General features: G+C 40.2%; 1 protein-coding gene across 8 annotated transcripts; it reads left to right on the top strand.

Annotated features, from left to right (window-relative positions):
- The first annotated feature begins 53 nt into the window (after positions 1–53).
- On the top strand, positions 54–27,459 carry LYRM1 (LYR motif containing 1). 8 transcript variants are annotated; one of them, XM_036741653.1, is made up of 4 exons: positions 54–122; positions 14,162–14,320; positions 25,545–25,637; positions 26,254–27,459. In XM_036741653.1, exons 2-4 carry the CDS (start codon positions 14,162–14,164, stop codon positions 26,368–26,370), a joined length of 369 nt encoding a protein of 122 aa, XP_036597548.1. In that variant the 5' UTR covers positions 54–122; the 3' UTR covers positions 26,371–27,459. The 8 variants fall into 8 exon arrangements, with proteins under 8 accessions (XP_036597548.1, XP_036597549.1, XP_036597546.1 ...); XM_036741654.1 differs by lacking the exon at positions 54–122 and adding an exon at positions 256–339; XM_036741651.1 differs by lacking the exon at positions 54–122 and adding an exon at positions 261–346.
- The last annotated feature ends 537 nt before the right edge of the window (positions 27,460–27,996 follow it).

The following is a 27,996-nucleotide window of genomic DNA, read 5'->3' as shown; positions in this document are numbered from 1 at the left end:
ACTGGGCCGAACCACAGCGTGGTTAGGTAGGGGGTTGGGGCAGACGGGAGATGGGTACTGGGAGAAAGAGAAGAGAAGGGAGGTGAAGAGATTGGCCGGGTTTTTAGCGGATACGCGGAAAGGTAAATTTCGTGGCGGGTTGAGGTCTGAGACTCAAGCCTCCTCTTGTCTATCAATGATGCTCCCCACCTATGTTTCCTCAGGTGGTTCGGTCCGACCTGGCCTACAGGGCCAGACCCCCCGGTGTGCCCCCTTCGGCTCCGCGGGACAGCCGACACTCCCTCCTCTCCTCCTTCGCACTGTGGGTGGCGGGGCAGGCGTGATGGACACAGTGCGAGTGTAAGAGGTGAAGGTGGTCTACTCTGGCCGATGGAGAGCGCGGTTGGCTCGCTAGGGTTGGAGGCAGGGAGTGCTGAGGTAGCCGTGGCTTGGTGCGGCGTTGCTAGGATACGCGGTGGCGTGTCCTACTCCTCCCCCTAAACCCCTCGTGGCCCGCGGGCTCGGGCTTCCTTCGTTCGGGTCTGGGCCGCCATTTCCCCGGGGCCATTTACCGGCGTCGTTTTAATCCGGTGAGGGTGGGGGAGGGGGAATCTCCTCCAGGGGTCGGACCTCCAGTTATCTTCCTCGTTCTTCGCCTCGTAGAGGCGGGACACTAGGTACTAGGGACACTTAAGGGGAGTGACGTGAGCGGCCGCACTTGGCAGTGGCCGCTCTACGCCGCGTTGTCCTGTATAGACTCCCGAGGAGTACGGCTGGGCTGGGGGACGCTGGACGGTAACTCTGAGCGGCAGACACACGGGGACCTTGGAGGGAGAGAAGGAGTTCAGCCGGGTGGACACAGGGAGCGTGGCCCACTCGTGCGGAATTTGCAAAGTCCAGGCGGTTACAGGCCGCTGCGGGGTGGGGAGGTCAAGACTGGGAGTTAGGTGGAGTGGCTGGCCATTTCCTTCTCCAGCGGTAAACTGGGTGAAGTGACTCGCCCAGGGCTACACAGCTAGGAAGTGCCCGAGGTTTGATTTGAATTCGGGTCTTCGGGACTCCAGATGCAGCGCTTAGTTCTGTTGGGAGTGATGGAGAGCAGAGAATGAAAGAAGCAAAATGCTCGAAGCCAGGGAAGGGTTTGTACGGGTCCCACCTAAGTTGAGCTTTGTAGAGAGAGGGGATTGCCCTGCTTGGAGGAGGGCCGGGCATTTGAGTTGTGTGGAATTTGGGAAGTCCGGTCTTAGTATGTTTCAAGATCGGGGCGTGGGGGGGATGGGAATGAAAGAGTCAAAGTGTTAGACCAGGGAAGGGTTTCTGAAGGTCGCACCTGAGTGGAGCCTTAAAGGGAGGGAGGGAGGGAGAGGAAGAACTCCATCGGCTGGGGAATTAGAATTGTGTGGAATTTGGAAAGTACAGCCTGTCTCCGAAGGCAGGTCAAGTGGACGAGCATTCCTCCAGTACCTTCGCTGTGCTAAGGAGAGAAAAACCAGCCCCCGGGTCTATCGGGGAACAAGGAACAAAGGAGATATGTATGGGATGCGCTGGAGAGGGCGTGCAGGGGGAAGGCACCGGCATTAAGGAGGGTCAGGACGGGCTTCTTGTGAGAAGTTCGGATTTTAGCCGGGACACCAGGAGAGGACGTGAGAAGGGAATGCATTCTGGGCAAACTGCCCAGGAACGGGAGACGCAGCGTCTTGTAAGTGTCGATGGATCAGTGTCTGAGGTTGCCTCCAGCAGTGAGACTTGGGCATTAGGAAGGTACATTTTGATTAGCTTCAGTTGGAAGGGGGAGGATAGGAAAGGGAGGAAGAGTGCAAGCTGGAAGAACAGTAAGAGGCTGTTAAGTGGTGCAATTGAAAAATGAGCCCCCAAAACTAGGGTTCCTGGAATCTTAGTGCTGGGAGAAGGACTTGGGACTTGGGAGCCCACCTGGGCCAAGAGGGTCTTCACCTTTTTTGTTTCTTGTACCTCTTTTGGCCATCGGGTGAAACTTAGGGAAACTTTCTCTAATATTTTTAAACGCATACAGTAAAAGATAGAAGAATGCAGAGGAAACCAATTATGTTGAAATGTAATTATGACAATTAAAAAAAATTCCTGGACTCCAGGTTAATTTTCATAAAGAAAATTAGACTAGGAGAGGGGACATGACTTGCACCACACAGATAATGAAAGAAACAGAATTTGAACCCAGATTTTTGACTAGAGATCTCTAAACAGTGAGTACAGAAGAGGTCATAAGGTATGAGGAAGAACTGGACAATATTTGGCAACTGGTTGGGAATAGAAGATGAGGGAGAAGAGAAGGGAAGATTTTTAGGTGACTCATCTTCAAAAGTTTATTCTTCCAAGGTGACTTAGAAGAATGGTACCACACCAACAAAAATAGGAAAGTTCAGAGCAGGAACAGTTTTGAGGGGCCGTGGTGCAGCACATCCAAGGAGGGAGATCCAAAAGGCATTTGTGAAGTAGGAGAGCAGGGCTGGATATGTTAGATGGTCTTGGCCGGAAACTTTAATTTGGTTCTCTTCCACCCCTACAATCATGGTTCTAGATCTCTCCAGTAGCTGAAGCCAGTATATACAGAGGGAGATTCCAAGACTTCATCTTACAGGCCTAGTCTAGGAATGGTCACAGAACTATTGATTCGTAGAGGCAGAATAATTTAGTTCCTCTGTCAACTAGAAATCAAGAGACCAATGCTGTTTTATAGGTGGTGTTAATTTTTGATCCTAGCAAAAATTTTTTCTATTGAATTCCTCCCTGTAGATCGAAGGTAGTGATAGCAGGTCCTGCTTTTCCTATTTGTTGGTGATATGATGGATCTAATGGAATAATAAGAAAAGCTATCTCTATTCAATGCTTGCTTCCTCACTATTCATTTCTTAACTTCTTGGCAGTCTGGTTTCTGACCCCACTTTTGCATAGGATAAAGTGCTGTCTCTAACCCTAAACTGCCAATTTTTGGAATTCTTAGCTCCTTTCAAGCTTCAACCTGAGAGGCTGTATTGGTAATTAAAGTGAGACCTTTTTGATTGCTTTCTCTTTTGGAGCACTTATTTAATCAAGTGCCCTTGATAAGTCTGGCCTTTGTTTCTTTGATTAAATCAGGAGTCTTTGATGACCTCCTTACCTCAAGGGAAAGCCTGGTTTCCATGGGTTTGAGGCCCATGTTGTGACACCCTTTGACCCTGAACAGGGTATCTAAACTCAGAGGTTGGCACTTTTCCTTTGGGGCTCTCACTCACTGGAAGAATGCTGAGTGACTTGAAGAGACTCCAGGCAGACATTGTTAAGAGCCCCCTGGCTTGTAAACCCAGATGTTGATACTTCCTTGGTAACTATGAATTGTGATTTGAATCAGGCAAGGTCTGTCTGTTGATGCTTGTAATGTGTTTGTATTTGCTCTGAAGTTCAGGGTGCTGGCTTTTCCTCCTGAACTAAGTGAGTTATATTTGTATGTTTGATTAAAGTGAGATTGTTAACCCCTTAACGTTACTTTCCTTAGTAAAGCAGATCAAAAGATCCTGTGCTGGCAGCTCTTGTTGCTGGGCTTGTTGGGTCTTACACCTCAGAAGCAGCTGTTAGCAAGATTGTTGCTACAGGGGCACCTCTTCTCCAGCGCTAACTGATTTTTTCCCTGATTCATACTCTGTATTTATTTAGAATTTATTTTGTATTTACTTCCTGTGTCTGTGTTATTTCCACTCCATAGAATGCTCCTTGAAGGCAGGAAGTTTTTTTTTTTTCCCCTTGTATTCCCCAATGTGTGGCTGTGCCTTGCACATAGTAGGCACTTAAATGTTTGTTTAGGGTAAACATAGCACTTGGCAACTTTGGCCCCTTTATGGGGGAAGGTGGCAGAATCCTCTCATTCAACAGTTAAATGCAGCCTCATAGCTCATGAGAACAATGTTGTCCTGTTACTACTACCTACAACAACATGTAAGAGTCCAGGAACGACTGTTTGGTGTTTCCTGTGGGTCAGTAACATGTCTTATCAGGCGGTGATTTATGGTCAGTTTGTATGTGGATATCCTTGTCATCATGTGGCAGACAGAACTCACTTAAAATGCATTTAGTGAATCAAACATGTTTGGAATTTATAAGCTAATGTAAGGAATCTATTTGAAATGACAACAACTGTGTAATGATACTTTAGCTGTATTAGATAGTTGAGTTGAGTGCTAAAAAAGTCCCAACTCTGTCTAGTAACATAACTGAAGGCTTTTTGTCATTTTCACGCTTAACTTTGCTAGACAAATCATTGCAAATGAAGGAGTTGTATTAGCTTTTGTACTTCCCATCTATATTTCCTAGATTTCACAGAACGCCTTTCTTATTTGACCAGTATTAATTATATGTTACTTATTCACAGTGCACTTCTTTCGTTCTAAAGTGAATGGATTTGAGCTTTAACTTTGGCCTACCTTTCATCCGTTGGTGGCTAGTTCCATATTCTGTTCAGGATGACTTTTCACACCTGACTACTGTTTTTTTTTTCTTTCCTATAATGTGCTATTTTGGAAAATAACCACTCCATTTATTTTGATTCTGGGACCTAGGTTCGGTTTTAACTTAAATTTGTCTGGGAAGATCAGCTAATGTCGTGGTTACAGTAGCCTGATTGGGGAACTCTCCGATACATGTATAGTCTTATGTGTGTAGTAAAGAAATCCATAACATTTGAAACTGGTGCATTTATTTGCTATGGTTTAGATGTATCTTTTGAGAAAATTCCCAGATAATAATATTCCCATTCCTAGTTCATGTTTGAGAACTGTTGTAAAGGAAAGGACTTGTGTTTTTTTAAAATTTGAAGTAGAAAAGCAAACAAGGTGTTTTTTCTTTTTTTTTTTTACATTGTGTTCCCAATATTTATACTTCCCATTTGCCTTTTGCATGTCCAGATATACTTATACATGACAATAATTGTGGTATAAACCAAGATATTAATGCTTTTCCCCATTATTTGTACAGCAAGTATGCAACATGAAACTTTCCTTTTTAGTTTATGATAACCAAGATCTGTTTGCAGCTGTAATAAAGATCTAGTCCCAAAGGTAAGAGAGAGGGGACGTATAGGTCATGTAGATTAACAAAACTCTCTGCGTTTTCCGTGTACATATTTGTGAGCGTGTGCGCTTTTGCTCATAACACCTGAGGACTGAAATTAATATGATCTCTCTCTTCACCAGAAAGAATGGAGCAGCATAAATTTGGGGGAAAAAGAATACACAAAGAAGAATGGGGAGGAAGAGATAAAGAAAAAATAGCAAGGGAAGGATGGTGATAGATTTGATGTTGGCAGACAGTGTAATATTTCCAATAAGAATCAGGAGCTGTGGTATGTAAATAAGCTGGGTGTCCAACTGAGAGTTATTTACTCACACTGAAGAACAATAGAACTCTACTGTATGGGTGTTATTAGTGATCAGAGAAAAACAGCTTTGGGATAGCTTGATAACACCTCCCAACAAGAAATTCACTAGCAACAGATTCCTCTTGCCCTTGTCAGTAGTTAGAGAAACCTCAGATAAAGAGGAATTACCTAGGTTCAACTAGAAGATACTTCCAGCAATTCCTTAAAATTGTGAAGAACACCTGAGGAAGTGAGACACAGGGAATTATCAATAAAATTCTTAATTTCTTTCTTTGACTACTTTAATATTTGAATTTGTGAAGGTTTGCACAATACTTAAAACTCAACAGTTACCCCTGGATCTTGGAGTGCTATAAGTTGACCATATAGCTCAGAAAAATATCTTCCAAAAGAAATATATTTAAATCCCACTTTTCTATGTGGTGTGCGTTTATATTTGGTTCCAAATAATGCATATTATGTGATGATAAAAACACTCTAGCTTTGGAATTTACGTTTAGTTTAAATCACCAGTGGCCTGTAATACTTTCCCTAAGCACAGAAGGACATTATACTGCTGGTTATAGTATAGTTAACCCTTAATATGCAGTGCCTTCTAATGAAACTTAATTAAAACAATACTGAATCTGTAGCTCATTATTCTGGGTCCTCATGTCTATGCAAGGCATCGTAAGGATTAGTCGGTATTTAAAATGTTTTGATTTTCTCTGACAGCTAATGTTCCATGATCACCAATCATGAAGATCCTGTGATACAAATGTAATTGACCAGTTATTAATTATTATTTTTAAAATTCTGAAAAATTTTCTGCATTTCTGAGTTTTCCTGATAGTATCTGTTTAAGTCATTTCAATGCAAAAGAGCCAAAACTAAGGGTATATCAGGGCACAGAGACCCCCTAAGAAATTTCTCTTATGTGCTAGATCATTTACCCTTTCCTGGCCTTAGTTGTTAGTGCCTAATACTTTTTGCTCAAAATATCATGTGTAAACTTACCTGTTTCGTGTTGTGTGCCTCAGTAGAATGTAAATTTCTTGAGCGCAGGGAGTTTTTAACCTTTTATCTTTTAAACTTTGTTGCCTTACACATAGATGCTTAATAAACATGGCCTTTTTTTTTTAAAATTTTGGACAAGTTTTCATGGTGGAGTTCACCCTATTTTCAGGATATTCAAAACCTTTTTAGAACAAATTAGATAGAAATTTGGCTACATGGTAGTTTTGTCATAAATTACTAGGGAAAAGAATCCCATCTTGGAGAAGAGCTCCCTGCTCTTTCATTTATAATTGTGAAGCTGCTTCTTAATTTTGTTTTGTCTAATGCACTATCAGAGAACCACCTTTTTACTCATCCAGAGTTACGAAGCAGTAAATTACCCTTTTATTGTGATTGCCTTTGACTTTTTCTAATTTTCTCGGTAGTATTGTGTAACAGTTTCTCCACTAGATAGAAACACCTTAAGAGAGCTTTGTGCTTGGAATTCTGGCATTCCAGAGACCAAAGTTATGTTTCTGTAATTCTCATCATTTAGAGGAATTTTTCTCCTTCTGTACTCAGGACCAAGTTATTCATGCCAACAGGCTTTTATTTATTTATTTATTTTTTGGCATTTCAGTTTTTTTATCATTCTGAACTTAATAAACACACATTTTCAATACAGAAAAAGAGGTTCATATATGAATCCCCAAATATGACACACAGCTTGTTTTTTCTTAAGTATATAATAAATTTAGTACATTAGTTAAAAAGCTGTTCTGTTTGCTCCTCTCTGAACATCTTTCTACGATCCCTTTTAAAAAGTTTCATTGACACGTATCTTTTCTTGGGGCTCAATGTCATTATCCCCTTTTCCACCCTCTCGTATCAAACAAGTATAATCAAGTAAAAGTCTTCTGACGTTGTTTTTCCTTATGATATTGTGGTCATTGTGTGATTGTTCTCTGGAGGTAGCTGTTGGCACAGCGAATAAAGGACTGGGTCTGGAGTCAAGAGGACCCAAGTTGCAGTGTAGCTTCAGACACTTAGCTTTGTAACCGTGGGCAAGTCAGTTACCCTCTGTATGCCTTAGTTTCCTTATCTGTAGAATGAGGGTAATACCAGCGCCTATCTCACAGGGTTGTTGTGGGGATCAAATGATATCCTATTTGCAAAAGCACCTAGCATAGCGTCTGACACACAGTAAGTGCTGCATAAATATTGGTCCCTTCTCCTTCCCCCTAGATTTTGTTTTACTAAACACCCCATCAGTTCCTACAAGTCATTTCTCACAGCACACGAATATCCTAATGCTTTCTTAGCTCATCATTTGTTTAGCAGTTCCCCTGTTAATGGTCATGCCCTTAGTTTCCAGTTCTTTGCTGCAACAAATAGGTAGTTGCAAAACAATCTTTGCAGCAAGTTTCTCTGCTAAAGTTCTCATAAGGTATCTAAGGATGTTTTAGAATTATAAGAATTAAGAGCCAAACCTCAGTTGATAAAATGTATAAAGATGTGAACAGGCATCATTGCTCAAGAGAAGAAACTCTTGTGTTTCTCCTTGGGTCTTATGAAAATATACTCCAAATCAGTCATACTTAGAGAAATGTAAATTCACACCCGTCAGATTGGTAAAGATGACCAGGAAAACCCCAAGCAAGTGGAGGACTTGCAAGAGAACAGTTGCATTGATAAACTATTGATGGAGCTGTGAATTGATACAACCGTTCTGGAAAGCAATTTGGAATTATGCCCAAGAAGTTTCTGGGTCAGCAGTGACCCAACAGTACCACTGTTAGGCCCAAAGATCTCAAAGAAAGAGAAAAAGGTTCTTTATATGCAAACATTTTTACAGCACCTCTTTGTGGTGTCAAAACCCTAGAAGCTGGAGAGGCAGGGAAGGTGTGGAATCCCTATCCATTGGGAATTGATGGACAAATTGTGGTATATGAAGGTCAGAATATTCTTGTGCTATAAGAAATGAAGAAAAAGATAGTTTCAAAAAATACCTGGAAAGACTTCCATGAACTAATGCAGAGTGGATCAAGCAGAACCAGAAGAGCAATTTCTAGTCAATATTGCAAAAGTGAGAAGTTGTGGGAAAACTTATAAATTGAATAATCAACCACAATTCTAGAGAACTTATGAAGAGCACTGCCCAACTCATGACACAGATGATGGAGTAACATACAGAATAAGAAACGTATTATGGATGTGGCCAATGTGGGATTTTGTTTCACTTGACTAAGCTTATATGATACAGGAGTTCTGTATTTCTTTTTTAGTGGTTGGGGGAAGGAGAAAATTTTGGTAATTAGAAATATGACTTAAAAGAATTTCCTGTGTTTGAGAGGCCTTTCCCTATGTTATCTCTTTAGAGGTGTAGGCCTAGTAGTGGGTCAAAGAGTTGTACAATTTAATAATTTTGAGCATGTAGTTCCAGATTACTTTCCATAATGTTTCAATTACTTTCCATAATGTTTCAATCACTTCACAGCTCCACCTGTAGTACATTAGTATACTTGTCCTACAAAGATCCTTCTGCAACTGTTATTTTCCTTTTTTGTCGTCTTTGCTAATCTGGTAGATAGGAGTTGGAACCCCAAGAGTCGCTTTAACTTGCGTATCTCATACTGGTGATTTGGAAATTTATTTCATATGGCTATTGATAGCTTGGATTTCTTCCTTTGAGAGGTGCCTATTCATACCCTTTGAACATTTTATCTATTAGAGAATCACTCTTGTTCTTATTATAGATATATAGATCTGATATTCATGATAGATAGAAAACTGACATGTACCAGTTCAACATATTAACATGTATTGATGATACAAATATACCAATATAGCAGTTCTCTTTCTATCATGGATAGTAGGCCTTTGTCGGAGAATCTTGCCGCAAAAATTTTTCCCAATTAAGTGTTTTCCTTTCTGATTCTAACTGCACTGATTTTGTTTATGCAAAGCTTTTCATTTTGATATAATCTAAATTTTCCGTGTTATGTCTTGCAATCCTCTGTATACCTTGTTTCATCAACAACTCCTCTCCTATGTATATTTATAAAAGATATCTCCTTTCCTGCTCCTCTAATTTTTTTATGGTGTGACCTTTTTGGTCTAGGTTATGCATCTATTTGGCGCCTATTGTGGTGCATTCCCTTGAGATGTTGGTTTAAACCTAATTTCTGCAAGGCAGTTTTCCAGTTTTTGCTGAACATTGTGTTCTTATCACCCCGGGATTTGGGATCTTTGGGTTTATTGGACATTGTGCAACTGTGTTCATTTGTTTTAGGATTTTGTGTACCCAATCTGTTTCACTCATCCACTTTTCTGTTTTTTTACTGAGTAGTTATGGTGTCTTCTGCTTTGTAATATGGTTTGAAATCTGGTATTGCTAGCTCCCCTTCCTTCCCACTTTTAAAAAATAATTTACTTTCTATGAGATTCTTAACTTTTTGTTCCTCTAGGTACTGAATCAATGTTTATTATATTGGTGGAGTTTCACTAACACAGTCCATAATGATTCAGCAAGCGTAGATTAAATACTAGGTATTTGTGTATCTGATTTTGCAGAAGGTCCAGAAGTATTATTGGCTACATAAGAAATGGTATTTCCATAAGAATCTTTCCAGTGATATGAAAATGTAACTGTTCTCAAGGGAAGAAACAGCTATCTAGAGGAATTTCTTTTTGATGCTCCAAATCACAAATAAAGAAACGCAAATTAAAGCCACTTGGTAGTTTAATTTCATACTCATCAAATTGGCAGAGATGACAAAAGAGGAAAATGACAGTGTCAGAGGGTTGCAGTTAAATAGGTACATGATAGACTCGCTGATGGTGAAGCTGTGAAATGGTCTGGTCATTCAGGAAAGCAGTTTGGAGCAATGTCCAAAAGTTAATGTGCATGCACTTTGACCCAAATATACCATTATTAGGCCTCTACCCCTAAAGAGTTAAAGAGGCAAAGGTCTTTTTTGTACAAAAAAAGAATACTTATAGTAGCTCTTTTTTAGTGCCAAAAAAAATAAGCAGGAGAGAGAGGGGAAGGCAGTGCCCATCAGTTGGGTATTGGCTTGTGTACAAGTTATGGTATGTGAATGTAATAGAGTATGCTTACGCTAAGTGTTGTGTCAGGTGCTGGTGATAGACAAAAATGAAATGTTCTCCAGAGTGACAGTGTGCAGTGGCCCAATCAGTCACATCTGCATTCTTCTCCAGGATGCACTCCTAGCTCCAGTGTTGTCTACTGTGCCATATTTCCAGCACTTAGCATGGTGCTTGGCACACAGTATGTGCTAAATAAATGCTTGTTGACATATCCAAAATATATGCAAGGTAATTTGGTGGGCATGAGTGCATTCTAAGCATAGTAGACAGCCTGTGCGAAGACATTAGGATGGGAAATGGAATGTTGTGTACAACCCACATCAAAAAGGCCAGGAGGGTAAGGTGTAATAGGAGCCAGGTTGTGAATGACTCTAAATACTAGAGGGATATGTATTTAATCCTTAGCAATCAGCAAAAGGGAGTCATAGCAGTTTATTGAATGGGGAAATGAATGACATGGTAGACCCGTGCTGTAACATTTCTATGGTGCATGTATGGAGGATGGAGAGAAGAGAAAAGAGACTTAAGGCAGGGAAACCAACTAGAGTATTGCAGTAATCCAGAAGAGACTCTTGATGAGAGCCTGCCTCACTGTGTCCAGGAAGCTGTGGGAAGTGCTTAGTGTAATACCCTAGAGATAGTTGGTAAAAATTGTAGTTCCAAACTTTCTGAGTGAGGACCTTTTTTATTTTTTTTGTCTTTTTTTTTTTTTTTGCCCGAGGGAAGGCAAGGCAATTGGGGTTAAGTGACTTGCCCAAGGTCACACAGCTAGTAAGTGTGTCAAGTATCTGAGACTGCATTTGAACTCAGGTCCTCCTGACTTCAGGGCCGGTGCTCTACTCACTGTGCCACCTAGCTGCCCCATGAGGACCTTTTTTAAAATTAAAACTGAACCAAAACCTAAGAATTGGTTTTATGATTAGTATCCGTTGACTGAGAAGATCTTTAATGACAAAAAGCTGCTGTGAATTCTGGAAGTTAATTTGTATTAATCAAAACATCTATAAAAAATGCCCCAAAAGTTTTAGCGCAATCTTTTAAGCTTTGGTAACCTAAAAGGGCATTAAGAATCTAGGGACATAGTCTACTTTCTAAAGTAATGGTACAAGGCATATTAATTCACCTACCAACAGATAAGCTCTCCAGTTTCCTAATGAGTTGAACACCTAACGGAATCTTTGTAACCACTGGCCCTTAAGTTGGGAACCAGGGTAGTAAGGGAAAACAAGATTTGTGCACAAGCTTGTCATTTCTTTAATTTTGAAATTAACATAATAGTAGAGTGTGAACTTAATGGGCATGGATAATACAAAGGGCTGGAGGAGTTTACCAAGATGGAACCCTTTTGATTGATTGAGGTGAGACGTTGTGGTATTTGTGACATGAGAAACTATTTAGACAACTTATACTTTTCCTCTCAATATTTCAGATGTATTCCAAACTCAACAAACAGCTTCTAATCCCGGCTCCCTCATAGACTCATTCTGTGGGCCTGAATAAGCAAGGCTATTTCACATAATGCAAAATTTATGTAGGTATCCAATGCCACCTTTACCAGTACAGGTTGGCACCTTCTCTGTAACTTACAATCTTTAAAAATTGCCTAAAGCACTGAGAAGTTCTGGGGCTTGCCTAGGGTCACAAGCCAGTAGTGTCAGAAGTAGGACTTGAACCCTAGTGTTCCTGGCCCCGAGGTCAGGTCTTGATCCAGTATGCCAGAGCTGCCTTTCGTGGGTTTAGTAGGAACAGTTAATATGTGTCCTTTATTGTTGGTGCTGGAGCTCTTGGGACATGAGCTTTTTTCCAAATAATTGGGTGAATGCTAAGCCTGACCTTATGGTGATGCCATAAAATAGGGACTGAACTTTACACAGTATTAACAGTGAGCCTGTTGACTCAGGACAAGCATATTGTTCTGTCATGGTCTGCTTTCCTATGTAGTCAAATATACGTGTTCATGCATGCAGACATACACGTACGTATAAGTGGAGGGGGATTGTATCACTGAATCTTTATAGGGGACTTTTAAAATATCTCTAAATACCATCTGTTAGTATTGCTATTAGCACCATAGGCATTTGGTGAAGTTTAACTCTCTTTCAACCAGCCAGACTTTCTTACTTCCATGCTTGTATGTCATGCAGTTAGGGAAGTTTTGTCTATTAATCACAGGGAAATTAAGCAATCCCTAAATAGAAGTCAGTTACACACTCCCTGTATTTCACATGAACTGACTCACACCTTTTCATATGAAACCTTGGAGTTTTGGGAGAGCCAGAAACTCAGAAACCAGTTTCTTTACCAGGGGAAAAAAGTGACATCATCTTTTCTGGAATTGATTTGCAGTTGTGGGACCACATACTGTAAAGTTGCCTCTTGGTACTCCCCGCTCTCTCCTTCCGCCCCACCCCAATCGTCTTATAATAGAATTTTAGAGACTTTGAGTGTCTGTGTAGCAGGGTGTTTGCCTATGTACAGTATAAAACTGTTTTAAAGTGTTTAAATTAACTGGTTAAGCATGGTTTATTCATCATGGGAAATTTTACAACAGAAAGGCCACTGTAATAAGGATCTATAGAGAGCCTGAAGAATCATTCTTGAAGGCCTGCCTAGGATGAGAGAGTCTCTTTAAGATGAATTTCTTTAGCATGTATCCTTTGAATTGTGTTTGGACTTGGGATTTCCAGCTCAGATATGCTTTCTTTGATAAATTCTTGTAAGCTCAGTACCATCTCAGGTATCTGATTTATTAAGCCTCTTGATGTGTTAAGAATGGGTCATTTTCCCTAACAGCAGTGATCAGTCTACTTCACAATCCTGATGATCCTGTTTAGGGAGGATTGGAGAGAGCACAGGAGGGACTCAGAGTTAGGTGTCATAGGTGCTGTTCCTAGACCTGCAGCTCATTTATTGTGTCCCTGTTATTTGATCTAATGAATGGAGTGTGCATCTGTTAAAGAAGACCTAGTTTAGTAAAATCTCTATTACCTGAAATCTGACCAACTGGAATCCTCTAATAACCAGAATTATTAATATTTTTTTTCACTGAACTTTGCTTTGTGGATACAGAAGCAGATGCTGAGAACATAAACCCAAAGAAATTTTGCCCAGCCTGCCATCACTTCCTCTCCTGTCCCCTAAAATTAAAGGTCCTGATGTGGCCTAACTCCTTAGTTCAATATACTTTCATTCCAATATCCTATATATAGAGTATCTAAAAAGAAAAATGTTGAAGATAAAGACCCTGTAGGAGCCTCAGTCATTAAAGAAAAATTCATTTGTGTTTGCTAATTATTAGGGTAAAAAAGTAAGAAAACAGGAAAATTCAGTTATCCAGAACACCCAAGGCCTTAAGTATTCAAGTTAAAAGAGGTTTTAAGTAACCCACCAGGAAATGTATTACGGAGTACAGATGTGACTCTCAAACCAGCTATTTCCCAAAGAGTTTAGGTTTCCAACATGGAAGATAGGCTGTCGTTGAGCAACCTCTTGCCATTTTATAGGCTAAACATAAAGTAAAAATGGTTGGGAGGTAACTGGTGTTCTTGATTCTCCAATTCTCAGTAACTTTACCATGCAAATCTCTTTAGAAAGAGCAAGTATTTATGGACTAATTAAAGAGCTTGTGAAAAATGTACATCTGCCTGGCTAACTACTATCAAATTGAATTTTTACACAAAATTTTCCTTTTCTATTTTGGTGGTTCTGAAGATGACAACAGCCACACGACAAGAAGTTCTCAGTCTGTACCGCAGGATTTTCAGGCTTGCGAGGAGGTGGCATGCGGCATCAGGGCAGATGGAGGACACTATCAGAGAAAAGCAGTACATTATAAATGAAGCCAGATCGTTGTTCCAGAAAAACAAAAATGTAAGTGGGATCCACTAATATTTCTCAAGGAACTAAGCAGTTCTTTGTGGTGTTTTCTTCATGTCCTGAAAATGAGGAGGAGGAGCTAATATTCCTAGATGGGGGAAAGGGGGAGGGGAGGATTAGGCCAAAGTCGTAGCCTCCGTTGTGGTTTTGTTATTCAGTAATTTTTTAGTCACGTCCAATTCTTTGTGGCTCCATTTGGGGTTTTCTAGGCAAAGATACTGGAGTGGTTTGCTATTTCTTTCTCCAGCTCATTTTATAGATGAAGAAACTGAGGCAAACAGGGTTAAGTGACTTGCCCAGGATCACATAGCTAGTAAGTGTCTGAGGCCAGATTTGAACTCAGAAAGATGAGTCTTCCTGACTCTAGGCCCAGCACTCTATTCACTGTGCCACCAAGCTTCCCTCAGCTGTGGTAGAAATGAGCTTTTGACAGGATTTAGGTTATAAATTGCCTGATGTGGCTTCTGTAGGGAAGAGCTGACATATCACTCTTTACTTTTTCTAGCATTTCAGGGCACTGTTGGTTAGTCACACACTTGCCCTCAGAATAACTCACTGGGTCCTGTCATCAGGCAAGTCAATAGGAATTTTTAGTGAAACTTATCTAGGTTATGAGGTCTTAAAGGTAGGAACTGTGACCTTAAACTCTTTGGATCTCCCATCCCTTGGTGCTTAGCATATAGGTGCTTCATAAAGGACTATTGAATGAATGAACTATAAAATTCTACCAGTAGTTCCAGCGAGGTTTGGGGTAGGAGAGAGAGAGCACAGGATTAAGTCAAGGGTTAAAGCTTGGGTAATCTTCATAAGGTACATTCTGACTGGCTCAGTCTTTACCAGTCTAACAAGACAGGCACTGAGCAGATACCCAGGACTCACCTCCAAGAAGCTCGATTTCATTTATTCTTTCAAAAGTGTTTAGATGCACATTATGTCAGGCACTGTGCTAGACAATAGATTTTGAAGATACACAGACAAAATCAACACCATGCCAGTCCCCAAAGAGTGGCACTTATCTCTTGGGGGAGGGGCTCTACAACAGATGTGTACCTAGGAAGGAACAGGCAAAATATATACAAAATAGCTTCCAAGAGGAAGGACATTAGCTACTCAGGGATCAGGATTAGTTTCCTGTGGGAGGTGGAATTTGAATTGAGGCAAGTGTGAAGAGGAAGTAGTGTACCGCAAGCAGGGGGACAAAATGTGTAAAGGTGTGCATGCAGGAGTGGGCAGGTGTGCTGATAGCAGCAAGTAAGTCTGTGACAAGAACATAGAATGCACAAAGGAGTGTAGCATTGACTAAACCTGGAAAGGTTGGATGAAAGCTTCAAACGCTAAAAGGAGTGAGAGAGAGAGACACTGGAGTTCATTGAGCAGGAGAGTGACATCATCAGACCTGTGACAAGTATGTGAAAGAGACTGAAGAAGGCAGAGGCTGAAATAAGGAAGATGAATTAGGAGGCTGTTGGATTAGTGCAGGTGAGAGGTGATGAGGATCTGAACTAGAGTGGTAGAGAAAGGAACAAGTACAAGAGATAGTGTAGAAACACAATCAACAGGACTTGCCAGCTGATTGGATAAGAGAGGGAAGAGTAGGGAATGGCAAGTCCTGGTGACTAGAAGGATGGTAGTGTCCTTGACAGAAATGGAAACATGAAAAAAGGGGAAGGGTTTACAGAAAAAGAAAATTGAGTTCTGTCTGTTTTGACTCTGTAAATTTGAAACATGTAGACATCCAGGTTGAAGGGTCCAAATTGGGTGTTGGTGATGTAAGTTTGAATGTGTGGATGTGGACATTATCTACATCAGGGCTGTCCAAAATGCAGCTCATGTGCCACATGTGGCCCACAGTGCTATTTATATGGCCTGTCTACAAGCATAGAAATTTACATAAATGCTTTAGTAAAGGAAGCCAAGCTACCACAGAGCTCTCATGAAAATGGCAAATCAAAATATATTGCCTATTATTTCAATAAAAACCTAAGGTTGGACAGCCCTGATCTACATGATAGCTGAACCTGTGAGAGCCTATGAAATCTAAAAAGAAGAGGAAAAAAAAAGCCTTGGATATACCCATATTTGGTGGTGTTACATGGATAAGAAGATGGAGAAGGAGGGTCAGATAGTAGAGAGAGCACTTTCATGAAAACCCAGAATGGAGAAAGCATCTTAGAGAGAGAGGGTAATTCTCAGCATCCCATGCTATAGAAAGAGCCATTAGATTAAACAGTTAGATCATTGGTGAACTTGGAGAAAACAGTTTCACAGGGTCATAGACAGTGCTAAAAGGGACCTCAGACAGCATCTTACCCAGACCTCTCATTTTGAGGCCCAGAAAGGTTGAGTGATTTGCCCAGGGTCACAAAGATAGTAAAATGACAGAATTGATATTTGAAACTCAGGTCCTCTGACTCCAATTCCAATGTCCTTTCCGCTACACAGTGTAACTAAGTGATGAGATTTGAAGCCAGACTGCAAGAGTAGAAATGAGATGAGAAAGCAACAACAACGAATGTAGACAGATTTTTCTAGAAATTTGGGTGAGAGGGGGGAGAAAAAAAGAAAGTTGAGGGGATGGTAGTGTCAAGTTAAGGATTGTTGGGACAGTTGAGCATGTTTGTAAGCAATAAGGAAGGAGCAAGTAGATGAAGAGAGAGATGAAAATTCAAAAGAGAAATCAGTAGAAATCCAAATCAGAACTATTCTGACTTTTAACCTCATACTCGGCAGATTAGCAAAGTGGACAAAAGATGAGGGAAGACAGGCATACTAACATCCCCTTGGTAGAGCTGTGAAGTGGTCCAGCCATTCAGAGAAGCATAACAAAACTATGCATTGATGCACAGTGAAATGGGCAGAACCAGGAAAACATCATACACAATGACTACAACAGTGTGGAAAGAATGAAATGAAACTGAATGATACATAATTATAATGACCAAGCTTAGTCCTGGAGAAGAGTTAGAAAAATACACCTCTCTCCTTCACTTCATTGCAGAGGTGGGAATTCCAAACCATCACTGTGTTATTTGGTTTTCCCGACTCCTTTTTTTCTCCTTTTAAAATATTTTTGTTACAAGATGCGACTCATTGGATTATAATTATCTGTATATGTGTTATGACTCTTACTAACCAGTAAGCACCAGGAAGGCAGAGGCCACATGTTATTTAAACTATGTTTCACCTGGCCCTTAACACACAGTGTGCCCTGTACTTCATCAATGTTGGCAGAATTGGATTAAAATATGGATTTAATTGGAACCTTCCCTACTGCCTCTCAGACAGATTCCATCTCCTTAGACTGCCATCCAAGGCACACTATCATCTACTTGCCAATGTCTTACTACTTCACAGTAAACCCTCTGTTTTCTTTCTGTTTCATCATTGTCCCACATACTGCTCTACTGTTAGATCATGTAAATGACCTGTCTCTACCTTTGTTCGTTCTCTCAGAGTTTACAGTGTCATTCTTTTCCTCTATCTTTAAATTCTATCTTTCTTTCACAACCCTACTTAGATAGCTCCTTCCTAATGACATATTTAGCCATAGAGTCACAGAACATGAGAACTGTTAAGGACCAGAGAGAGGCCGTCTAGTCCAACCATACCAGAAAAAAGAATCCCTTCTACTCAATACTTATATCTAGCTTTTGCTTTAAAAGACCTAAAGTGAAGGGGAGCATATACATCCCCAGAGAGCCCATTCCATTTATGAATAAAAGATTAAGAATTTTTTCCTTACAATAAACCTGAAATTAAATTTGGACTCCTAGCTTCTACCTGCTATTCTTGGTCTGCCTTCTGGGGTCAAATAGAATAAGTCCAACCTTTCTTCTACTTGATAGCCCTTCTAGTACTTGGAATCAGCTACCATGGACCCCCTGAGTTTTCTCTTCTTCAGACCATAATCTCTAGTTCTTTCCTTCAGTCAATCAATAAGCAATTATTCAGTCAGGAAGCATTTATTAAGCACCTACAGCATGCCAGGCATTGTGCTAAGTTTCAGGAATACAGAGAAAAGCAGAAATCCCTGCCCTTAAAGGGCTCATAGTCTAATGAAGAAGACAACATGCAAATATGTTATTCACTTGTTTCAGTCATGTCCAACTCTTCTTGAACCCGTTGGGATTTTCTTGGCAAAACTATTGGAGTAGTTTGCCATTTCCTTTTGCAGCACATTTTACAGATGAGGAAAATCAGGCAAACAGGGTTAAGCGACTTGCCTAGGATCACACAGCTAGTATCTCCAGCCAGATTTGAACTCAGGAAGATAAGTCTCTTACTCCAAGACCAGCACTCCATCCATGGTGCAACTTAGTTGCCCTAAACAAATATCTACAGATAAACTATATACAGGATAAATGGGAAATAACAGAAGGAAGGTACTGGAATTAAGAAGGATAGGGAAACACATCCTGTAGAAGGTGAGATTTTAGCTGGGACTTCAGGAAAGCCAGGAGGTAAAGAGGCACATGTATAGCATTCCAGGCATGGGAGATAGCCAGGGAATATTCCCAAAACTGAGAGATGGAAAGTCTTTTTGTCTGGTTCAAGCAGTAGCAAGGATAGGCCAGTGTCACTGGATCCCGGAATATCTGTGTCAGTGGGGTTGGGGCAGGGTGTAATAACAAAGCCTGCATAAGTAGGAGGAGACTAAGTTGTGAAAGATTTTATATTTGTTTTTGAAGGTGACAGGAAACCACTTGAGTCTGTTAAGTAGGGGAGTGACTTGGTCAGATCTGCACTGTAGGAATATCGCTTTGGTGGCCGAGTGAAAGATGGACTGGAGTGGGGAGAGACTTGTGACAGGGAAGACCAACCAGTAGGTCATTGGCTGTCAGGCATAAGGAGATGAGGGCCTGCACCAGGATGGAACTAAAGGAACAAAGGGACGTATTCAAGAGATGCTGAAAAGGTGAAGTAGGCCGGTCATGGCAACCAATTGGCTATGAGGGGTGAAAGATTGGAGTCAAGAATGACACCTAGGTTTTGAGTCTTGGGGACTGGGAGGATAGTACGGATATAGGCTGTGTTCAGGGAACGTTGGTACCTCTGATCTGAGGGCTGCTTTCTACCTGTGGTGTCCACCTGATCCACCTAACCGTCACCTGTGGCTCCAAGAAGCTGTAGCATGCATAGTGGCCACATCCCAGAAATTGTCTAGCAGATGGGATAAACCAGGTTGAGGATAACCGAGGGGTCTCAAACCCACTAATGAGTTAATGGCATGTCTCCCGCCCCCACCCCCGGAACGGGCAGATGAGAATAATTTGTTCCAGTAGCCACGAAGGCAGCTGAAGCAGGTGCTGGGGAGTACTTAGAGCTTGGTTAGACATCGAAGGACGCCAAGGGTCATCCACTGCATCTTGAATCATCACCAGTCTTGTTGATTTTGTCCTGCCACTGGACTGTGATGACTTTGGAAGACAGAGTTAGGCCAACTTTGTGCAACTCTGCCTTGCTTAAATCCAATTTACACACAAATCAAAAGATATCACCGTTTTAACTATCTCAGAATCCTTTGGCTACAGGCAAGTGACAGAGCACCTGGTGCAGGTACACTGGGAACTGTAGTCATAAATCTGCACCCTTCTAACTGCCCTAATAATTTCATCTTTCCATATAAGAATATAAACATTTGAACCTCATTGATTACCTTAGGATTTTTCTTTCATGCTTACCTTTTTATACATCTCTTGAGTCTTGTATTTGAAAGTCAAATTTTCTATTCATTCATCAGGAATGCTTCAAAGTCCTCTATTCCATTAAATGCCCGTTTTCCCCCCTGAAGAGTATACTCAATTTTGCTGCTGAATAGGTTATTCTTGAATATAATCCTGGCTCCTTTGCCAATGTGGAAGCTGCTAACTCATGCGTGATTCTGACCGTGACTCTATGTTATTTGAATTACTTCTTTCTGGCTGCTTACGGGCATTTTCTCCTTGACCTGGGAGCTCTAGAATTTAGCTATGATATTCCTGGGAGTTTTCATTTTCACATCTTTTTCTGGAAGTGATTGGTGGATTTTTTCAATTTCTATTTTACACTCTGGTTCTAGGATATGAGGGCAGGTGTTCCTTGATAATTTCTTGAAATGTGATGTCTAGGCTCTTTTTCTTTTTTCATCAGGGCTTTTAGGTAGTCCAATAATTTTTAGATTATCTCTCCTCAACCTATTTTTTGGGTCTTTTGTTTTTTTAAAAGAATTATTGTCTTTTGTGTTCTTTTGTACCTCCTTTTTCCATTTGGTTAATTCTGCTTTTTAAGGTGGCCGCCTCATCAGTGGATTTTTGTGCCTCTTATCATTTGGCCAATTCTGTTTTTTAAGGTGTTATTTTCTTTGGGGTGTGTGTATGTGTGCTCCTATCAAGCTCTTGTTTATTTATCAAGCTCTTTTTTCAGAATTTTCTTGCATCACTCTCTCTTCCTAATTTTTCCTCTATTTCTTTTATTTAATTTTTAATATCATTTCTGAGCTAATTCAGGAATTCTATGTATCCGATTCACATTTTCTTGGAGGCTTTGCTTGTAGCTGCTTTGACATTGTCTTCTTGGTTTGTGTCTTGATCATCTTCCTTGTCACCATAGTATCTTGTTATGTTCAAGTTCTTATTTTGTTGTTCACTCTTTTTTCCAGCCTCTTTCTTGACTTTTAACCCTATGTTAAAGTTGGGCTCTGCTCCTGAGGAGCACTGTCCCAAGCTTCAGAGCTTTCTTGCTGCTGTTTTCAGAGCCAGCTCTCAGGTTCTGTAGGTCTTTGGTCCTTCTAAGATGGTAAGATCTAAGGAGAGGTGTGATCCCTGCTCTCTTGACCTGTGCTCTGGTCTTTAACTATAAAGGGACCTTATTTCCTTGTAGTCACTAGTGTTAGCACTTCTCCATAGCCCTAGGATTGTGACTGTGTCCCCATCTTTCATGGAGCAGCAATTGCTAGCGCTCCCCGGTGTCTTAGAACTTACTCCACTGTGGGCGACCAAAAGCACTCCTCTCCATTCTGGAACCGCCACTAGAGCACCTGCTCCCCTGAGGCTGCAGGTGCTATTGCTTCTTTTGGCCTTTAGACTGCAACCCAGAACTGCTTATGGACAGTGCAACAGGTTCCTGAACCCAGCACCAGCAATCTCCTTCCAACCAGTTGTCCAGCCTCTTAATCCTCCCCCCAACTGTTGTTGGGCTGGGAGTTCCTAGAGCTGCTTCTGCCACCACTGCAGCCGCCTCCGAGGCCTACTGCTGGATCCACAGCATGGTCTGCACTGCCTGCTCTGTGCTGCTCCAGTCCTGACCACCACTCCAGTGAGACAAACCTTTTCTGCCAACATTCTGAGTTTTCTTGGGCTAGAAGATTGTTTCAGCCGATCTTTTGTTTAGTTCTGCCACTCTAGAATTCTGTTTTAAGCATTATCTTAGAGTTGTTTGGAGGGGAATTCAAGAGAGCTCATCTGACTGCTTCTCTACTTCACCATCTTGGCTCCACCTCTCTTATTTTCAAAATCCAATGTGCTTTTCTCTGTCCTTATCCTCTTGATCTCGTAGCACTATATGAGACTGATGTCACTCTTTCCTCCTGGTTACTCCCCCCCTGTTGTTTTCATGACAGTGCTCTTTTTCGGTTCTCCCCATGCCTGCTTGACCATGGCCTCAGTCTCCTTTGCAGGATCATCAAGTCTTACCTCAGGCTCTATTTTCTATTTCAGTCATCTCATAAGATCCCATGAATTCAACTGAAATCTTTAAGCAGAAAACTACTAAATGTGTAGATTTAGCAACACATTCTCTCCTGAGCTCTAGTCCTATATCACTAACTGCCCCTTGGACATCTCTATCCAGATATCCCGTAGGCATCTCAAATCAACAAGTCCAAAATAGAACTCACTGGCTTTTCCCAAAACTCATCCTGACAGATTTTCCTATTTCCCTTGAAGTCAACATAGTCTTTCCATTTGCCCAGATTTATAAACTTGGACTCATCCTCTGCTCTCTATTCTCTCACCCACTATAGCCAGAGCTTGTCAGTTCTGCCTTCACATCTCCACATGTCTTCTCTCCATTCACATGGCCACCAAGGTAAGGCTCTCGTCACCTGGCTACTGTAACAGCCTCCTAAGTGATTTCCCTGCTGCCTCTCTGCACCTTCTCCAATTCATCATCCACGTAGTTGTTACACTGATATACTTAAAACATAGGTTTGACGTATCACTCCATTGTTCACAAAAAGTTTAAGTGCCTTCCAATTGCCTGTATTATATTGTATTGTAAAATACAAATGTTAGTTTGGCATATAAAGCTCTCCATTGTCTGGCTCCGGCCTTTCTTTCCATGCTAATTTCACAGTACTCCCTCTCACATATTTGAGCCAAACTGACCTACATGATGTTCCCCATAAAATGTCATTCAATCTCCTTCCTCCATACTTTTGCAGAGACTATCACCCATGCCTGAAGTGCTCTACCTCCTCACGTCTGCCTTGACCATACAAAAAGCCTAGATACCATTATTTCAAGAAATCATGAATGGGAACTTCCAAGACTCATTAGAACCAGAAGATAAAGTAAAAATTGAAAGAATCTACTGGTCAGCACCTGAAAGGAACCCCGGAATGAACTTGTAGCCCAAATTCAGAACTTCTAGCCAAAGGAAAAATTCTGTAAACAGCTCAAAGAAAGAGTTCAGATCCTAAGAGGCCATAATTGGGTTCACACAAGACCTAATAGTTACTACCATAAAGAAGGAGAGAACTTGAATGTTTTCCAGAAGGCAAAGCAGGATTATAATCAAGAATAACCTACATGGAAAAGTTGAGTATAATCTTATAGCAGAAAATAATAGATCTTTAATGAAATAGAGTACTTACAGGGATTCCTGATGAAAAGTTCAGAGCAGAGTAGATAATTCTGAATTGCAAACACATGAGTAGAAAAGTAAATACATTTGGGCATTTGGGAGGGGCCGTATGATAATGAAGTATTTATATCCTAATAGGAGAGAAGAAAAAAGTTTCCCTCTTTTAAACGTCACAGAAGGTGTTTAAATAAGACAAAGAACCTGGTACCATTGTATAATTTGGCTGTCTCAAGAGAAAAAAAGAAAAGGAAAGGAAAAATAAAGGAAGGAAAGTGGTTACAGTTGCAGAAAGGCAAATATGGGCTGTTACAAGGAAAAACTTAATAATTAGAGTTATCCAAAAGTAGAATGGTGTTCTTCACAAGATAGTGGGTTCCCCTGACGAGCGTTCTTCAAGCAAAGCTGGATGTCCATTTGGCAGATATGTTATAGAGAGAATTCTTGTTAGGATTGGACTGGAAGGTGATGTCTTTTCCAGTTGATTCTGTGGTTCTTTGTCTCCCGTCAGTATATTTCTTCTTTGGATTCCTTTGGAACATAAAGTTTATATCATGTAATAATCTTATACTTGATTACACATTCACATTTATTCCCCAAGTTCACATAGGTAAGTTCTTCCTATAGCTTAGAAAATAATCTTCATTAAGTCAAAGGTTTCTTTTTCAGGTTTCTTTTATGAGGTGACCAATGGGTTCTTGCAGTTTTCACTTTATCCTCTAGATCTCATAGATCTCTATTCATGATTTCTTAAAATGTGGTATCTGAACTTTTTTTATGCTCAGTAACCTTCAGACTATTCCTTATTTTGTCAAGAAAAAATACATAATCCTTATCCTAGCAGTTAAGGCTCTCTACAATCTGGTTTCAGCATACCTTTCTAGCTTTATTGTATGCTACTCCATTTTGCAAACTGTGTTCCAGCTGAAATCTGCTTCTTTGGCATAGACCATCCCTCATGCCTGGAATTCACTGTCTTAATTTCTGCCTTTCAGAATCCTTGTTCCTTCAAGCATCCGCTCAGATTTTCCCAAAGCGCCTTGTGTTGTCTTTTCTTCTCCCTTTCCCAGCCTACTGAATATGTGTATCCTCCCTTAGAAGAAGATGAGCTCCTGGAGGACTGAGTCCAGCCAAGTCATTTACATCCCCTTTGCTTTTTCTTGCATATAGTATGTGCTTAGTAGTTGTTTGAATTAATTAGAATGTAAACTCCTTCAGGGCAGAAACCTTGATACCTTCATATTTTTTCTTATTACACAACACCTATAATGTGCTTCACAACATTGTTACTGCTTAATAATGGCTTAAATTACATTTATTAAATTGAATAACACTAATGTGATGCAGTAGAGTCATTATTGATTTATTGAGAAAATTCAGGCTTTAATGCTTATTAAATTAAATTAAAATTAAACTTAAGTTTTAAGTTAACCTTTCCATTTTCAGGAAATGGTGTTTTGGGGTGGGGGGGAGGGGGGCGTTGTCCCAAATTGGATTGGTCGAAGGAGTCATTGACCTGATGGACCTATTGATTAGGAGGAGGAGCCATCAAGCCTTTTATCACTTAGGAACCTCTTTTACAATATATTTACTAGATATATTTGCTATCTTTTCCCCCTCTATGACCTCTTTCATTCATGTGAGAAGAGTTGCTATTTCTCTCTGTGAAAACTTTCTAGTTCAAAGGCATTTCATAAAATGCATAAAATCCCAAGGGAGAAATGAAAATTTTACAATTTGTTGCTAAAACAGATGTCACAATAGTAGTTTCTCATAATAGGGAAACTGAGACTACCTGCTCTTTCTGCTTCAAAAGAGAATGAAAGCCAAGTTTCTATCTGAGTTTTTATCTCAGAACTTGTCTTCCACCAATCCAGCTAGTATCAGAGCACAAGAGGACCTTTGGAATGGCCAAGACAAACATAGGGTGCAGACCATACAGTTATTCTGAGGGTCTTTGGTGGGCTAATAGAAATTGAATTTTTTTCAGAGTCCCTGTGTAACTTTGAGTAAGCATAATATCCTGGCCCCTTCTCCCCCTTTCCTATTTAGTTTTATATTTTTTAAACACCACCATTCATTACATTCCTTGAAATTGAACAGCCTTTGTGGACCACATATAGACAGTTTTTGAAATTTGAAACATCCCTTTTTCAAGCCTTCAGACTACAATGCCTGACAGAAATAATTTTCCTTTCTTTCTGATTGTTCTCAGGTGAGATTTCTAAAGCAGTGAAATTTAAGCTAAATTACTTTTCCATTATTAATATTAAATTTATTGGTTGCATCTTTGAGGAATTTAAAAAAAATAGGCAAGTATTTTATGTAGCTTTAAAATATGCTAACCCGTTTTTAAAATTCATTTTCCCCATTCTAACAGCTTACAGATTCAGAACTAATTAAACAATGTATAGATGAATGCACAGCAAGAATTGAAATCGGATTGCATTATCAGATCCCATATCCAAGGCCAGTAAGTCTCAGTCCAATCTCCACATGTTGGTACTAATCCACTATATTACCCAAACCTGGTAATTTCTGAGCATTCCTATTCGTGTGACTGGTGGTTTCTGGGAAGCATGATACTGCTGCAAAGGCATCTAACAATTTAGTTTCTAAATCTGGGGTTCTTAACCTTTTTTTGTGCCTTGGACTCTTTTGACAGTCTAGTAAAAACTATGAACACCTTCTGAAATTGTCTCTTTCCTACATTCATTGAAAAACAAGTTAAATTTCATTTAGAAGTTAATGAAAATTAAGATGTATTTTTCTTGTTGTTTAATTCACTGACCCCTTAAAATCTACCTCTGAACCCCTGGGTAGAGAGGTCCATGGACCCCAGATTAGCCCCTGCTCTAGATTGAGATGGCCTAATTAGAAACCGGGGGAAGGGGAGGGAAGAGGGGTATCTGCAGAATGTTGTGGAATTGAAGTAGCATTACCACCACCCTCTTAAAAAGTTCATTTATTTCTTTTGTTTTTCTCATGGTGGGGAGCGTGTCCCATACATATTGTTTTTAAAAAGGGGGAAAACACCATCTCTGGGTTTTCACTTTACCATCTGACACAGGCGTTTTTTCTTTGTGCAGACTCACCTGCCTCCAATGGCCCTCACTCCCCTACAGAGTCGTGGACTTCAAACCCAGGAGAAGCTAAGGAAACTTTCCAAACCATTATATCTCAAGTCTCACAGTGAAGTTTCTTAATCCAGGCAATAGGTTTCTGTGTATAAACTGTGAGCCAGGCAGAGCCTGAGTGCAAACTGGGTAATGAATCTTTTCTCCTTGCCTTAAGTCCAGTCAGACAAAAGAAAGACAAAGAATATAGAGTGTTTGCTGTAATTTCTCTTAAACACTCAGATATTTGGGTCCTTAATTTCAATAACACTCATTGAATGTCCTTGAATTTATCAGTATCAGTGTGTTCTACTAGATAGGAATATGCTAACTCCTAAAGATTATTCCTGATCATGATCTTAGTAACATCTTAGATGAAAGTCTGAACATAGCAAGAATTGGGTTTAAGTTTAAATTTTAAAAATTATAATTGTGGAAATAATGTAGCTGTATACATAGAGAAAGCTGCACAATAGAGTCATGGCAGTACCTCTTAGCAGCTTTCTTGGAAGTTCTTAAAATTACTATGACAATCAGATACTAACCTCAGACCTGTAAATGTCCGTGGGCCTTATTTTGTTTTGTATTTAAGTTATGGATATATTTAAAATAAGACCTTTTATGTTTTAATTCTCCAGATATGCTTTTTTGATAATGTCTTGACTCAAAGATAAACTTTTCATTAATATTCAAGTAGGCAGTTTCTTCTTTACCACATTAGCAGAGTCCATCATATATACTCTATTCCCATCATCCCTTTAACTGTTAATAGAAGATATCATAGTATCTCAGGGAAATTTTGGGCAGGAAGGAAATATCCCAAATTTTCAGGAACTGATGTAGTGTATTTAATTCTATCCCTTAAATGCGTACACTGTACAAACAATGTCTAAAACATGTGACTTATAATTCTGGCCTCAAAGCCTCACTGCAAAATCATAGCACAATAGGTAAAAGTAATCACTGTTTTCACTTGACAACAAAATGAGAATCTCACAAGCAGAAAAATATGCTGTGTAACTTACAAGGCTGATTTGAAATCATGTACAAATAGGAAAAGGAAAGTCCAGATCGAACGGAGAAAGGACTGTGCCTTTGTGATAAGCCACTGAGAGTCACTGTGTATCAGTGTTTTGTTTTCAAAGATGATGAAAATCTTCAATAAAAATTGTTCATAAATGTTTGTCTTTACTATTTCTACTCATTCCCACAGTTATTTTGCAGAGGTTTGTAGTCTGTTTATTTTAGTTGAGTAATAGAAAGTGCTACATTTGGAGTCAAGAAGTTTTCCATTTGCATAGGGCTGTCTGACTCCTATCACAGCAGACCTTCGTTATCCTCGTTTTGGGAATGAAAGAGTGTCCCCACAGTGAGGATTATCATGAGACAGAAGGAGGAGAAGGAAGGAGAATAACAATTCATTCTCCAGTGCACAGAGGTGGGTGGTGACAGAGTGATGGAACATTGGACCTGGAGTCAAGAAGACCTAAAGTTGAATCTGTCTCAGATGCTAACCGGCTGTGTGAACCTGGGCAGGTTCCTTAACCTCTTTGGAACTCGTTTTCCTTATCTGTAAAATGAAGGGCTTAGGCATAGTGCCCTTGATGGTCTTTTCCAGTTCTAAATTCATGATCAGATAAATGGTCAAAGGATATGAACAGGCAGTTTTCAGATGAAGAAATTAATGCTATCTATAGTCATGAAAAAAACTATAAA

Source organism: Trichosurus vulpecula, chromosome 1 (genome assembly GCF_011100635.1).
Source record: "Trichosurus vulpecula isolate mTriVul1 chromosome 1, mTriVul1.pri, whole genome shotgun sequence".
Classification (NCBI taxonomy): domain Eukaryota; kingdom Metazoa; phylum Chordata; class Mammalia; order Diprotodontia; family Phalangeridae; genus Trichosurus; species Trichosurus vulpecula.
This window is presented reverse-complemented; position numbering and strand designations above follow the sequence as displayed.

Bases quoted from the DNA above. Each gene is read 5' to 3' on its own strand.
- LYRM1 (XM_036741649.1), top strand. From the start codon at position 370: ATGGAGAGCGCGGTTGGCTCGCTAGGGTTGGAGGCAGGGAGTGCTGAG. The intron at 418-14,161 runs GTAGCCGTGGCT...GTGGTTCTGAAG, and splicing joins TGGAGGCAGGGAGTGCTGAG to ATGACAACAGCCACACGACA. The intron at 22,391-24,159 runs GTAAGGCTCTCG...TCTGCCTTTCAG, and splicing joins CCATTCACATGGCCACCAAG to AATCCTTGTTCCTTCAAGCA.